General features: G+C 43.4%; 1 protein-coding gene across 2 annotated transcripts; it reads right to left on the minus strand.

Annotated features, from left to right (window-relative positions):
- Positions 1-298: 298 nt before the first annotated feature.
- Positions 299-14,527, minus strand: synpo2lb (synaptopodin 2-like b). Of its 2 annotated transcripts, none has more exons than XM_055661813.1 (2): positions 14,168-14,527; positions 299-5,603 (listed from the first exon to the last, which is right to left on the minus strand). In XM_055661813.1, exons 1-2 carry the CDS (start codon positions 14,271-14,273, stop codon positions 2,632-2,634), a joined length of 3,078 nt encoding a protein of 1,025 aa, XP_055517788.1. In that variant the 5' UTR covers positions 14,274-14,527; the 3' UTR covers positions 299-2,631. The 2 variants fall into 2 exon arrangements, with proteins under 2 accessions (XP_055517788.1, XP_055517787.1); XM_055661812.1 differs by lacking the exon at positions 14,168-14,527 and adding an exon at positions 12,657-13,578.
- Between the last annotated feature and the right edge of the window lie 53 nt (positions 14,528-14,580).

Here is a 14,580-nt window from a genome sequence, read left to right on the forward strand (position 1 = left end):
GAATTAAAGACAAAAGGTGCTGGGAATGCTCAGTCAGCCTGGCAGCTTATCTGGGGAAAAAACAGTTAACTATTTAAGGTCAACAGCTTGGCAATGGAACTTCATCTCGAAAGCCTGATCCAGAGTTATTGTTTATTTGTGATGAGGAATAGAATTAATGCCAATGAGCATTTCAAGCAGTTTTTGTTTTTATTTCATATTTCCAGATCCAATATTTTTTTCCCTTTGATTTCCGGGTAATTATTGAATGATTTGGTATTTATCCATTGCTGAATGTTTTGTGTAGAGTCTCACTAGGACACATGAAGAGAGCAATCGAACAAGAACACGAGTTACCGTCAATCTCCTGAGCCCATTTTCTTCAAAGCTAAATGCAAATTAGTGATGATGGAGAATTACAGTAAAGCAGGTGAGATTTACGGCTTTCAAATCACAGTAGCTTTGCAAGCCAAAACTGATATTAAACTCTTCAGTTTGGCAATGCTAATAATCAAGGCACTTATCAGTTTTGTGTGAAATTGCAAAAAGTGAAGATTTTCACTACTGAACTCCAATATGTGTTAAGTCTCAGTGGTTGGGCAAAACCCATAGCATGAAGAAAACATCTACAAATTATTAATCTTTGCAAATTATTAACCCTTGCATTATCGAACATTACACCTTAAACCAGCTCAAATCATTGAACTAATCCCCAGTTCCATTTACTCTGCTTCCCATCTCTACATACAGAAACCAAGATCACCCATGTCCCATCTGATGCAATCTTCCTTGTATTTCCAATCGATTCCATAATTTCTGACCATAGCTACTTCATATCATCACAACGTAACCACAGTCTTCATTCATCTTAATTGTTTAGCAACATATACAGTCAGTTTTATATCACTTGTTTAAGAATAGCACTGCACATTTTGCACTCTGGCATCCAAAAATTAGCTTTATCATTAAGAGTACGTTGTTATCAATAATAAGATCTACGGTTGGTATTTTGGCTCTGCCCGGGTATGACTTAGGAACAAATTGCGTGATTTGAATAAATAATACAATTTGTATTTTCCCACTGAAATGTGTCAGAGCAGTTTATCGGAGCAATTTTTGTCCTTTGATAGAGTGGTGTTTACATCTGAAGCACGGCACATGATTGATCAGCTCAGTGTGTGCACAGGTGACGATGTCTTCATTCCAGTTGGACAATTAAACAATATCTAAAGGTGGCAACAATGGGAAATTTGTCCGTGTAGTGGAGTGGATGGACATTGTACCTATCCTGAAGAGCTAACTGGTAATACACAATTGATAAATTAAAGCTCAACTCCACTTGAGAGGATGGTGCCAGATCATTGACAACTCAGTCACCCTTTAAATAAATGGAAGATTAATTTGGAAACAAGTCTAAACTGACAATCAACCGTGCCGGAGTTGGTTCTGTTTCCTCAATTGCAGATACAGCATTTGACTGAGAAACCATTTTGTGTTGGATTTTCCTGAGAATCTCCCGATGTTTATCTTTACCTCCCAAAATGTCATCATAATCACAGTCTGCTGCAGAACAGTAATAACAATCAAATTCTATTGCCACATGCCTGCGATTGTTGGTGTGATCATTCATAACTCGCGCAAGGCACCACCACCAGGAACTTAACCAAATCCATATATTCCTCTGAAAACATTCACTCTTGAAATCCTTTTCCATTGCTCTGGGAATTTCTGCTTGTTCGGCTGAAACATTTAATATGTATGTATTGCTTATCACACAGTAAAAAATGGAATTCCATGTGCACTGAAAAATAATATTTCATAAATATATCAATGTCACACTACACGGTACAAATTCAGCTAATTGCAAAACGTGCTTCCTTTGTGTTCCAAAGGAGATATTCTGGGAAGAAAGATATTTCATTCTGTGACCCACTGTGTTTTATCAATCAAAACTCTGACAGGTTCTAATAAAGAATTGCAATGCATAGAGACCTCAAGATGACCCTCCATCTCCATCTCCGCTGTATTTTTTGGATATAACGAGGTCTATTCTTGCAGTTAATGCAAAAAAATTAACTATTAAAATTTAAACAACATTATATGGTCGTAAATCCTTATTATAGAGCTCTATGAAAAATCGCTTAGATTTAGAATGGCAGTTCTTTAGATGTAAGTGGCAGCGTTCTTGAATGCGTGAGTCTTTGTCCCTCTCAGAGACTTGACTGCATGAAAACAGAAGCCAGTGCAGGACTGAAACAGCTCTGCGCTACCAGGGGTCCAACAGAGACCACCTCATTTGCCCCACTTGGATGAATGTTCAAGAGGGCACGGTGCCAATTTGAAACAAAAAAAAACATGGGGGGAAAAACTGGGCACCCTGGCTAATAATCTACCCCGCAACTAAAACCTAAAACCAGATAATCTGGTGACCATCATATTGCTACTCATGGGAGCTTGCTGTGCACAAAGGTTGGCAGCGGTACTTACTACACTGGGACGCACATCAAAACTGTCAAATAATTTGGGGTGTCATGAGGTCCAGAGAAGTGATTATATAAATGTAAATCTTCCTTTTCTTTCAGGATCAGGGTCCTCTTTCTGTTGGAAAATCTTCACCTATCCACTCAGAATCAAGAATGCACAAACATTCTTTCATTCCTGGATTGACCCAGGTCTCCATGTATGACCACCGCCTCCACCTTTCACAGCAGAGAACCTCGGTCTAGGGGTGGGAACCGATGGCTTCTTTTGCATATCTTCCCTGGACGGGAATTGAAGAACTGATGGTTCAAAGGCCACTTCCGAACTGTCTCCAGCTGCTCTCCAGTGTTGGTGAGCCAGCCCATTGCTGTAAGATACTTTGGCTGATACCGGTGGGGGGGAGTTTGGCGCCGACATCCACACGGGTTCAGCGAGTGTGGTGGCTGACCGCGGGGCAATAACTGTGGTAGTGATAGTCGGCACTGGGGTTGAGAAGCGTCTGATCTCGAACGCTCTTGCTGTCTTCACAGGGACCTGCTTTGTGGAGATAAAGGATTGTTGGCCTTGTGGCGCGGTTGGAGCACATCCTGACCACCCTTGTGATCTCACGGTGGATTCATCGCAACTGAACATGGCTGGATTTAATTGATAAGGCTGACGTCTCATGAAATCAATGGCTTTTATTCCAACCTTCTGGTTCCCACCTGGCCTCCACTTCTTCTCTGCTTTAGGGATTGTTTGGGACTTGCTGGCTGCTAATGGATATGATGGGGAATAAATGGGGTTATAACCAATTGGTGGCGGAGCCCGGATGTTGGGAGAATATTTCCACGTAGCAGGGAGGGAAGGAGTGGGAGATGGTCCTCTTGGCTGGGAAGAGTGGGTTGGCACTGAATCAACAATAAATTTGTCCATGCGACTTTGTCTCCTTGCAAAAAGTTCTGCTCCTTTTCCTTTCAACTGCAGGGTTGCTGGTGTATTGGTTCCATTCACCACTGGATAACAACTGCCAACTAACTGAGACTTTAAATGAGGCTTTGGGGCTACAGGAGGAGGTATACTTTGCCTGCGTGCCTGAGACTGCATAAAGTTAGAAGCTTCGGCACCAAGACTCAAAAAGTCTTCTTCAGGTCCTGATTCAAATCCTGCTCCAATGTGATCTGGCTTCTTTTCATCCAGATTTTGTACCATAGAAAGAAGTTCAGGGTTTGGTGAGGTTTTTTTCTGTTCAGTCTTTGTAAACATCGGCTTCCTGGTGCTTCTGCGACGTGACTCTTGCAAGATGCCAGTTTTAGAAGCAGGCACTGAAATTCGTTGCTCTCTTGTGGCCAAGCTCTCAGATGGCTGGTTGGATGTCCAAGCTGTTGATGATGTGCTCGCAATGGAAGGGGCGTTCACTACGGCTTCAGAAGGGGCTTCGCTCCTTTTCTGTGGCAGCAGTGTTGAGGAAACGCGAAAGGTAGCGGTGCTGGTGACCGGAGCCTGAGGTGGCGAATATGGAGTTGCTGTGAATAGTGACGTCATCAATGGTGGTGGTGACATCACTGCAGGTGGTGGCGACATCATTGCCGGTGGTGGTGACATCACTGCAGCTGGTGGTGATGTCATGGTACAATCTGCTGACCTTGCTGCGCATGGTGGTGACATCGCTATGATTGATGACACCATCACCGCCGGCTTTGGCGAGTTCACCGCGGCCGTTGTTGGCATCGCTGTGCATTCTGTTGTCATTGATGTAGACAATGGTAACATGACTGTGGTTGGTGGTGACATCACAGCAGGTGGAGGTGACATCACAGCAGGTGGTGACATCACAGAAGGTGGAGGCGACGTCACAGGAGGTGGTGACATCACAGGAGGTGGTGACATCACAGGAGGTGGTGGTGACATCACAGCAGGAGGTGGTGACATCACAGCAGGTGGTGGTGACATCACAGCAGATGGTGGTGACATCACAGCAGATGGTGGTGACATCACAGCAGGTGGTGGTGACATTACAAGAGGTGGAGCTGACATCACAGCTGGTGGTGGTGACATCACAGCAGGTGGAGGTGACATCACAGCAGGTGGAGGTGACATCACAGCAGGTGGAGGTGACATCACAGCAGGTGGTGGTGACATCACAAGAAGTGGATGTGGCATCACAGCAGGTGGTGGTGGTGGTGGTGCTGATATTAAAACAGCTGCTGGCAAATAATGTGTTCCCATTCTCATTGGCACTGAAGCTTTCATTAGTTCAGGTTGAGGGATGGCATTCACAGTTGGCCTGGAGACTACCGCTGCTGGAGGTGAGAAAGGTTTTGTTGGTTTGTTTTGCACAGCAGCTTGTTCCCAGGGTTTGACAGGAGCTGTATTTGTTGCACCTTGCCGATACAGCACTGGAGCACAGACAGAGTGTACAGGACTCACATGGCTCTGTTGACACCCTGGAGTAAATGGTCTTGCTGTCCAATTTGCCACCCCAGGTAGGCCAGGGGGACCTTGTACGGTGTGCTGTGAATGGTGCTGCTCACTGGGCCTTGGGTAACTGGTCTCTGCACGTACTATTGGCGACAGATTCATTTCTGTGCAGTAGTTCAATGCGTCCGAGGCTGGATTCCCAGCACACACAGTCGTACTCCTGGACCAGGCAGGGACTCCATTCATTGCGCTGCACCTCATCACTTCAGCCTCTGGCTTGGCTTTCATTGGTAAATTGTGTTGTGTCTGAATTGGAGGTTCCTCCAATGCATAGTCCTTTGCTCGTTGTCTCTGATGTTCAAATAATATAACGCCCTTCCCTTTGGTTGCAGTTAGACCATGGGGCTCAGATTTGGGCTTTTCAATGTCCAGGTAAGAACTGTCCCAGTCTGATCCCATTGACTGATTTGTCAAACTTTTTGCATCAGAAAACGCATCTTCGTCAAATTCAGACTCACTGGTAGGCAGCAGTTCCCCGTCCTCGTCCATACTCTGCTTCTCCTCGTCTACACTTCCATAACTAACGAGGGTGTACTTCTTTGCCCTTTGACGGCGCTTCTTAAACATAAGAACCCCCTTTGAGTGAGGATTTGGTGCAGAGGTGAGGAGAGATGCGATGGTCTTGCATTTTGTCCTGGCCTCCTTCGCTTGCTTCTCCTGCACACTTTCACTCCGATGCAACTCTGCAATGTCAGAACACAAAGGAATAAACTAACAAGCTTCTGAAACATTACTGTGAACACAAGAGAATTACACATCCGAGATTCCAAGTGTAACAAAATAATCCCGCAGCACCAAAGGGTATTTTCCTTAATCAGCCTTGTTCAAAACAACAACAATCCCTCACATATTCTTCATGTTATGCTGCATTGGTTTTAATCACAAATGGAAAGTGATATGGAAGATATTAACTGAGAAGTGATGAAAGTAATCAGATCTGTTTTAAACAAAATGCATATTTTAAACATAATCTCAGTTTGTGAAGTGTTGGACAGTATCTCGGTCCAGGACTGTGGAAAAAAGAAGTGTCGAGGATTGAATCTTCTGCCCTTATGGAGATTTACCATCAAACAAAGTAATAGCGTAAGACAGTATGGAGATTCCCACGATTCTGCTGCCTGACATTAACTCTCAGTGAGCTGGTGCTGTCTGAGTCAGATTCTGGGTACAAGTACCACCCCAAAATCAGTCAAAAAAGTTTAAAAAACTACACTGGTTCTCCACAAGGAAACGGCCCTGTTGCAGAATTTCAGATAAGGTCATAAACATTCTCCCTCTCAGGTGGTCATAGAAAAAGGGACATGGCATTCCCCCTGGTGCCCAGGGCAATATTGATCACCCAAATAATACCAGTAAAAAAAAACAAAATAGAAACTCAAAATGCTGAATAAATTTAAATGTAAACAGAAAATGTTGGAGATACTCAGCAGGTCAGGCAGTATCTGAAGAGAGAGAGAAACAGAGTTAATATTTCTGGTTGGAGACAATTCATCAGAACTCTAGAGCTTTCTATTTTTCACTTACGTGGATTACCTGGTTATTATGTTGGTGATCCCTTGTTGAGCACAAAGTGGCTGCAGTATATCCCAATTTAAAATGGGATTACATTTCACAAGCTCATCTCAATCAACTATGGGTTATCCCAATGGCAAAGGACCCAAATCATTGATGGCTGCCTTCCTCAGAAGCTGCATTGATACTGGGGTATGAGCTGACAATGTCGTTACTAACACAAACCATACCTGAACCAGGAGGGTATACTGTAACTATACACAGGAGTAACTTAATTCTCCATCACCGTGTGTTTAGCAACACTAAGATTAATTATTTAAATTGCTGGCATTAATACACAAATTATTTATTTCAACAACCCATGGGCAAAATCTTTATCACACCACTGATGTAATCTTCACAATGAAATGCTTTAACACATTCTTTGAAAATTAAAAGACCACCTCGAAACCCTGAGAAACTCAACAGTGTATCTGCATTCTGTGATCTGAGTCACAGAGAATGCAGCATAGAAACAGGCTCTTCGGTCCATTGAGTTCCTTGTTGGTCATCAGCAACCTTTTTACACATAGACTGCGTTAATCAATTTTATTTATTCTCCCCAAATTCTTATCAGTGCTCCCGGAATCTATCACAAGGGGCAATTTCCTGTGCCCAATTTCCACCCTGCCTATCTAGAACATAGGAGGAAACTGGAGCACTTGAAGAAAACCTATGCATTCACAGAGAGAACATGCAAGCTCCCCTCAGACAGTACCCGAGGACAGGATTGAACTTGGGTCTCTGGCACTGTAAGACATCGACTCTGCTAACTACACCACTGTGGCTGAGGAAATACAAGCAGATCAGGCAAATCAATGATGCCAGCTGCATTAAATGATCTCCTCACAGAGGCTGAGTAGGATTGGCAAAGAAATGGAAAGCTGATTGCCCCAAGTGTCTTTGAGTAGCTGAGCAAAGATAGTGCCCAAGATGTAAGATTAAAAACCCTGCTGCTCTGGCCAAATTGTGCACTAAAGCTCAGACGAGATCAGAAGCACACCGACTGCGTGACCTCAAGCACAGAAACTGCTGGAGAGACTCAACGGGTTGAGCAGTATCTGTGGTGAGAAGGGAATGGTCGACGTTTCTGAGAAGGGAAAGTAATTGAGACTCTCAATCCTGAAGGAGAAGCTTGACCCAAAACATCGACAATTCACTTCTTTCTACGGATGCTGCCCACCCCGTTGAATTCCTCCAGCAATTTGCTTTTTGCTGCAGATTCCAGCATCTATAGTCTCTTGTACCTCCCTTGTTTGACCTTGTCCGTTCCTTCTAAGGCACGGGTTAGGCACAGTGCTGGTGAATTGATGTAAAGGGGCAAACCACATATTGAAGATTGATCATCTTGTGGTGTAAAGGGTGCACATGTCAGACTGAGAACCTGTGGAATCTGCTCCTGTGGTACTCTGAGGGATGAGAACTTAAGTCTGATGGAATTATGCCAGAGGCAGGGTGTTTACAAGTATATTTTCCAGATTCACAATCTCCCATCTCCAGGAGTGGCCTGTGAACTTCCCCAATATAAATCACGTTACTTTTATTAGAAAGGAAATTGTTGATTAGAACCTCATCGGTCTGTTATTCCACAGTTCACCACTGGGGACACCGCAGTACATCAGTGGCAGGAAGATAAAACTGCAACAGGATAAATCGAGAATAATTCATCTGAAGTCGGAAAGGATACCTTAGAGGTGGGGACTGAATTCCTTCAGTGAAAATACCCCCTGCCTGTAGTTCTGCTTCTTCCAAGAAGCAACTAGACCTCACCTTGACTTTGTGAAAAATACAATGAGCAATCAGCAAGTATGTTTTATTTTTCATTCCCCAGATATAAGCATCACAGATAAGATTAAATACCCTTCTCATATTACCCCTGAGCTGCCTTATTTATACACCACTGAAATCTATATGTTGAAGGTACTTCCACTGTGCTTTTTCATTGTTCTGTCCCAGCAAAGCTTCATGCAGGTATCACTTAACAGGGTTAACACTTAACATTTAAACAGGTTACAGTCATCTGCTATCTTTGACTTTCCAATGGTGGACTTTCTGGTTTAGGAGATGCTTCCAAAGGATTCTTGCCAATGGACCACAGTTTGCAGTAATGATGCACTTGTTATTGAAGGGTGTGAATCCTTAGGGTGGTGGATGGAATGATAACAGAATGATGACCTGTTTTGTCCTGGATAGTGTTGAGCTTCTTCAAGATTCCTGGCACTGAACCACACTAGACAGGTAAAGATTATGACGTTATGCTTCTGAATTGCATTTAGATAGCGGAATAGCTTTGGGGATTCATAGACTCCTGCTCTGGAGATGACCTATCTCTGACATGATATATTTACGTGAAATTTCACGACCGGTGCTTGTTCTAAAGCGATGGAAGGCGCCGACAGTGCTAACCAATGGTATATATTCTCCATTTACCTCCCGTCTCACATTCACCAGGATTGCTGGGCTCCATGACAGACTTTGTCCCAACAAGAACCAGGGAACTGATTTCACATTGCGATGAGAGTGACTGCTATGTCATCATGATAGTACGTGTGGCATCAAAAAGGTTTGTAAAACTCAAGTCAGTGGGCTGTAAGGGGGGGGGGGGGGGGGGGGGGGGGGGGGGGGGGGGGGGGACACACTTCAATTGTCAATGTCGTGCATTGCACCATACAAGATGGTTGTGGCTGTTGGGGGTCAATCATCTCAGCCCCAGGAGAGTACTGCTGGAGTTCCCAGGAAGAGAGTCCAAGACCCAGCCATCTTCAGCAGCTCCATCAGTGACCACCCTTCCATTACAAGAAACCGCGGGATGTTTAATACCGTTCAAAACTCCTCAGCAAAAAAGACGACCAATCTATACCTCCATGCTTGAAACACAGCTGGAAAACATTCAGCATGCGCTAATAAGTAGCAGGTAACATTTGTACCACAGGAGTGTCAGGCAATGGTCATCTCCAGCAAGAGAGTGTTTAACCACTTCTTGATAGTCAACAGAATTACTATTTCTGAGTTCCTCGTCATCTACTTTCTGGTGGTCAGCATTAGTCAGGAAATAAACTGGACCAAAAAAAATAAAATAAAAAATAAGTGCTGGAGTAACTCAGTGGTCAGACATGGACTCTGGCAAACATGGATAGATGACGTTTCGGGTCAAGGCCTTCTTCACACTTTGTGTCCTTTTATTTTATAAACCAGTTTGGCAGTTCCTTGTGTCTTCACTGAACTTGATCAGCAACTTCAGGATGGCGACTACAAAAGCAGATCCAAAGCTATGTATTATCAGTGGGTGACTCACTAACACCTCAACACTTTTCTACCATTGACAAAGTGCAAGGCAGGTGAATGAACACAACTCCAGCAACATTAAGAATAAGGAGCAAGCCATTTAGAACGGAGAAGAGGAAACACTTTTTCTCACGGAGAGTGGTGAGTGTGGAATTCTCTGCCTCAGAGGGCGGTGGAGGCAGGTTCTCTGGATGCTTTCAAGAGAGAGCTAGAGAGGGCTCTTTAAAATAGCAAAGTCAGGGATAGACTTGGTTTATACTCTCTAGAATTTAGGAGATTGAGAGGGGATCTTATAGAAACTTACAAAATTCTTAAGGGGTTGGACAGGCTAGATGCAGGAAGATTGTTCCCGATGTTAGGGAAGTCCAGGACAAGGGGTCACAGCTTAAGGATAAGGGGGAAATCCTTTAAAACCGAGATGAGAAGAACTTTTTTCACACAGAGAGTGGTGAATCTCTGGAACTCTCTGCCACAGAGGGTAGTTGAGGATAGTTCATTGGCTATATTTAAGAGGGAGTTAGATGTGGCCCTTGTGGCTAAGGGGATCAGGGGGTATGGAGAGAAGGCAGGTACGGGATACTGAGTTGGATGATCAGCCATGATCATATTGAATGGCGGTGCAGGCTCGAAGGGCCGAATGGCCTACTCCTGCACCTAATTTCTATGTTTCTATATGGTGAGAAGGCAGGAACGGGGTACTGATTGGGGATGATCAGCCATGATCACATTGAATGGCGGTGCTGGCTCGAAGGGTCAAATGGCCTGCCCCTGCACCTATTGTCTATTCAAGAAGGTGAATACTATCAGGGACTCAGCAGCATTCACAAGAAAGATAACAGTGAATGAAGAAAGTGACTCATCATCTCTTTCTCCAGGCCAATTGAGGATGGGCAATAAATGCTGCCCAGATGTCAAAAAAACCCATGACCAAAATTGCAGAAGAATGTTGACAGACTGGAGGCTAACATTAATGAATCTTCAGATGATCGAGGAAAAATCATTACACCGCAGGTTTATTGGAAGTATCCCCAAAACACATTTCTGATCGATGTGTTAAAATGTTGCTATTATTTTTCCAGCTGACCTTCTATGAGGTAATCTCAATTTATTCTGTGAGAAAGGGTAACATTCCAGCCTCAATGAATTGCACATTGTATCGATGTGTTAAGTGCTGACGTGTTTGGGAAAAAAACAATTGCATTTATTAACTATTGATATATTACTGGGATATTGAAACATATCCATTTGCTTTCGGTTCAGCTGATTTCATTTTGATCATTTCTATTAAATGTTTCTTTTTGACCAGCTAATGAGTTGCTCTTTCTATAACACTGGTATAAAAAGCTATAAGAACATGCATGGAGTCTGCTCAAATGCATCGATTGAATATTTAAGCCAATTCAAGAGATGAGCTTATTTGAGGTGCCGGACCCCTCCTGGAAGAGAAAAAGATTAATATATATGTACTGTAAATAGAAGATTTAGTTGATCATGAATGGTAGTGAAATGGAAACCTGACCAATAAAAACTGCCAGTTGGAAATTTTATTGCACCCAGATGGATATGCTAGATGGTTGGGTGTGGTAGGATTTTGTAACTAGATATCACCTGGAATTGAGCCTGTTCCGGGCCAGGGGTCAAGGCAAGGAATGGGACCAGGAAGGGATTCTGCAAAAATCAGGGAACAGTAGAAGTGGTTGGCAAAAAAAGGACAGAGGCTCAGAGTTGGGGTGTAATGATCAGGTGAGTGGCCAGTGGAGAGGAGGGGAAGAATAAGTGGACCCCCCCCCCCCCCCCCCCCCCCCCCCCCCCCCCCCCCCCCCCCATAGGATCTCATGGGATCATTGGGTTCACCAAATGGCACAAGATAAACCAATTTGAAGTGTAGGGGTTGACACCACTTTGGGGGTTCATGGCATTTGGCTTTGTTAGCCCAGACCAACGGGAAGGGAACACAGTTTGGAGATCAGAGAGCTTTCGGACCAAGGTCTTGGAGCGTGGGGTATATCAGTGCAGTGTGGCTGTAAGGCCAAAGTGTCCTAACCAAAATCTGCAGTATTAAGACATCATTGTCCCAAGAGTTGTTCCCAGGACAATTTAGTCCAATTTTCCCTTTAATGTTCCAAAAGGGGCATTGGACTGGGATTGATGCATTCTGTGCAAAACTGATGCAAAAATCGTTTCAGGAACACAGGGGTGAATCACTTCAAGAAAACCATAGTGTAAGTTCTGGAATTACATAAAATCACACAGAAGTTATCATAATTCAATTTCACTTTGGCAAAAAAAAGTCTATTTTAAAGCATGAAACACTGGGGGGAAAAAAGGGCTCTTCAAAATTTTAAGGAGCTCATGTTAATTTTGCTACAACAACCACCAGCAGCAACAGGTCCTCTCCCGCTTCTCCCACCAGTTGTAAACACTAGGGACCCGAAAATGTCACTGTTCACTATCAATAACGTGCCCAGGGTTGAAAAATAAAGCCAGATCATTTCTTTACGTTCTCAAAGAAAAATCTACACCACCAGAGTCTAGCTGAGTAAATAGTTGCAGTCACAAAGTGATGATTTGCAGAGCAAACGTCTTTGGCACCATTGGTAGTTTTGAAACTGTACATCTATAATTTTTAACTGTGTAAGATATACCACGGCTAACAACCTTTTGAGTATTTGTTTCTGTGGTAAGGAGTAAACTGAAATCTCCATACTCTTGCAGTAAATATTTAAAACACATTGAATAAAATAATTTGGTGCTGAAATGTTGACCTTCCATCTTACTTTGGGTTACAGGCATGAAACTAATTTCAATTGTAAGACTTTTAAGTATAGAACAAAAATTAATTGTAGACCATTCACAGTAAAATTAGCTAACACTTTAAAAGTATGCACACATTCAAATACCTGCATAAACTTGATGCTTGCTGGTTTTCTTTTCCGGTTCTTCAGTTTGTGATCTCTGCATTCTGATAATCTTTGGAGTATTACTTTGTGTCCTCAGTTCCATATAGACACTGTAATCACTCATAAACTGGAGTGAGCCCAAGACTCTTAAGTCTGCCAAGCTCTCTTATCGCCTTTTACTCCCCTTGTCAGACCAGACAAAAGGACGGTTAAGAACTTCTGTCCGTTTGACTATTTTTACCCATTACATACCAACTAGTTGTGTGATGGGTTTAAGCATCTGTCTGCGCTCAAACCGGCCTTCAAGAGATTTTTTTCAGACAAGTAAAGCTAAAAGAAAATTGTGGCGATTGACACAAGAATGAAATGTGTCAAAGTGTCAGGCAGTGATGTCATTAAAATACTTTTCATACTCATAACTGTGGGATAAGCAAGAAAACATTGTTTCAAAAGTCAAGTAAACATGGTCAAAAGATGAATATACTTTAGATCTATAAATTGACCCCAGTGGAAAAAAGACGTTGGCTGCAAAGTGTGGCAGTAAGCAATATTAAGAGGATAATTCTTGTCTCCTTATATAATTTAAGGCATGTTTAATTTTAAATGCTGGAGTTTAAATAGGTCATTAGTGTCAGCAATTCATGAATGTTAGACACAAAAAAAAAATCCTCTTTATCCTCAACTCTCTTCAATGGCATTTCAATACTAGAAGCAACTTCCTCAAATCTTCATGAGTTCTAAGAGCAAATTAATCCATTCCGCCCATCACGTCAAAGCCGCCATTCAATCGTGGCTGACCTGTCTTTCCCTCTCAACCCCATTCTCCTGCCTTCACCCCATAACCGCTGCCACCGTTACTAAAGCCTCAATTTCCTGAGCCCAACCTTGGATTTTCTGACACCACGCGCTCTCATTCCCTTTCCCACCATCCCTACACATCTTGCAGCCATCACAATCTAGCAATCTAAAACTCCCTATAAAGCCCTACTTTATCGTTCTTATCGCCAGTGACTTGCAGTCACCAAATCTTACTTCCAAAGTTTTCTGGTCTCTACCTAGAAATCTCATTGACAAGGGTTGCTATATTAAACCATTGTCACACCAATACAGTGGAATCTGTATTTACCTGAACACTTGCATCCATCCCACCCTATAATTATCCCAAAGTAATACATTTTTCTTCATCAAATAATAGAATGTTGTTTTATTCGAAAGGTTTAAAGGATAGCACTATTCTAGTAAATTAGAAATATATATATATATAAATACACGGCGCTTTCATGGGTATGTTTAAACAACTGTTTTCAAGTCTTGACCATAAGATCACACAGAGTATCAAGTAACAGACAGCAACTGACGTGCTTTTCAGAGAGTTGACCTCATATCCTCTAAACCTCTCATGTTCCACTTAATAGCAGCACATTGAACACATCAGAAAAGCCCAGAGCATCGGAGGACTTTAGGTTTAAAATTATTTGAGACTATCTTAGAAGGTAACTAAAAAAACTTACTGGCTTGCTTGGCCTTCTCTTTGTAGGTGGTGGTTAGCACCTCGTCCACGGGGTTGTTCACTGGGCCCACCATGGGCACCAGCTGTGTATCCCTCAGGCTGGGCATGTTGGGCAGGCTGGCGGTCGGCAGCAGCTTCTGCTCAGGTGAGCCGGCCTGGGCGTGTACCTCCTGGAAGCCACTGTCAGTTTCCGACGTGCCCAGGATCCCCTGTCGCAGAGGGACATCTTCGCCGCTGGACTGGGCAGACCAGGTGTTGGCATAGGCGGGGTTGGTGTTGGGGTTGGTGTTGGGGTAGATGGGGTTGGTGTTGGGGTAGGTGGGGTTGGTGTTGGGGTAGGTGGGGTTGGTGGTGGGTTTGGTGGTGGTTGGGGTAGGTGGGGGTTGGTGTTGGGGTAGGTGGGGTTGGTGTTGG

Source organism: Leucoraja erinacea, chromosome 34, assembly GCF_028641065.1.
Source record: "Leucoraja erinacea ecotype New England chromosome 34, Leri_hhj_1, whole genome shotgun sequence".
Taxonomy (NCBI): domain Eukaryota; kingdom Metazoa; phylum Chordata; class Chondrichthyes; order Rajiformes; family Rajidae; genus Leucoraja; species Leucoraja erinaceus.

Excerpts from the sequence above, each read along its gene's own strand:
- synpo2lb (XM_055661812.1), bottom strand. The coding sequence starts at position 12,780 with ATGAGTGATTACAGTGTCTATATGGAACTGAGGACACAAAGTAATACT. Across the intron at positions 5,604-12,656 it reads CAAGCATCAAGTTTATGCAG|AGTTGCATCGGAGTGAAAGT; the intron begins GTATTTGAATGT and ends CTGACATTGCAG.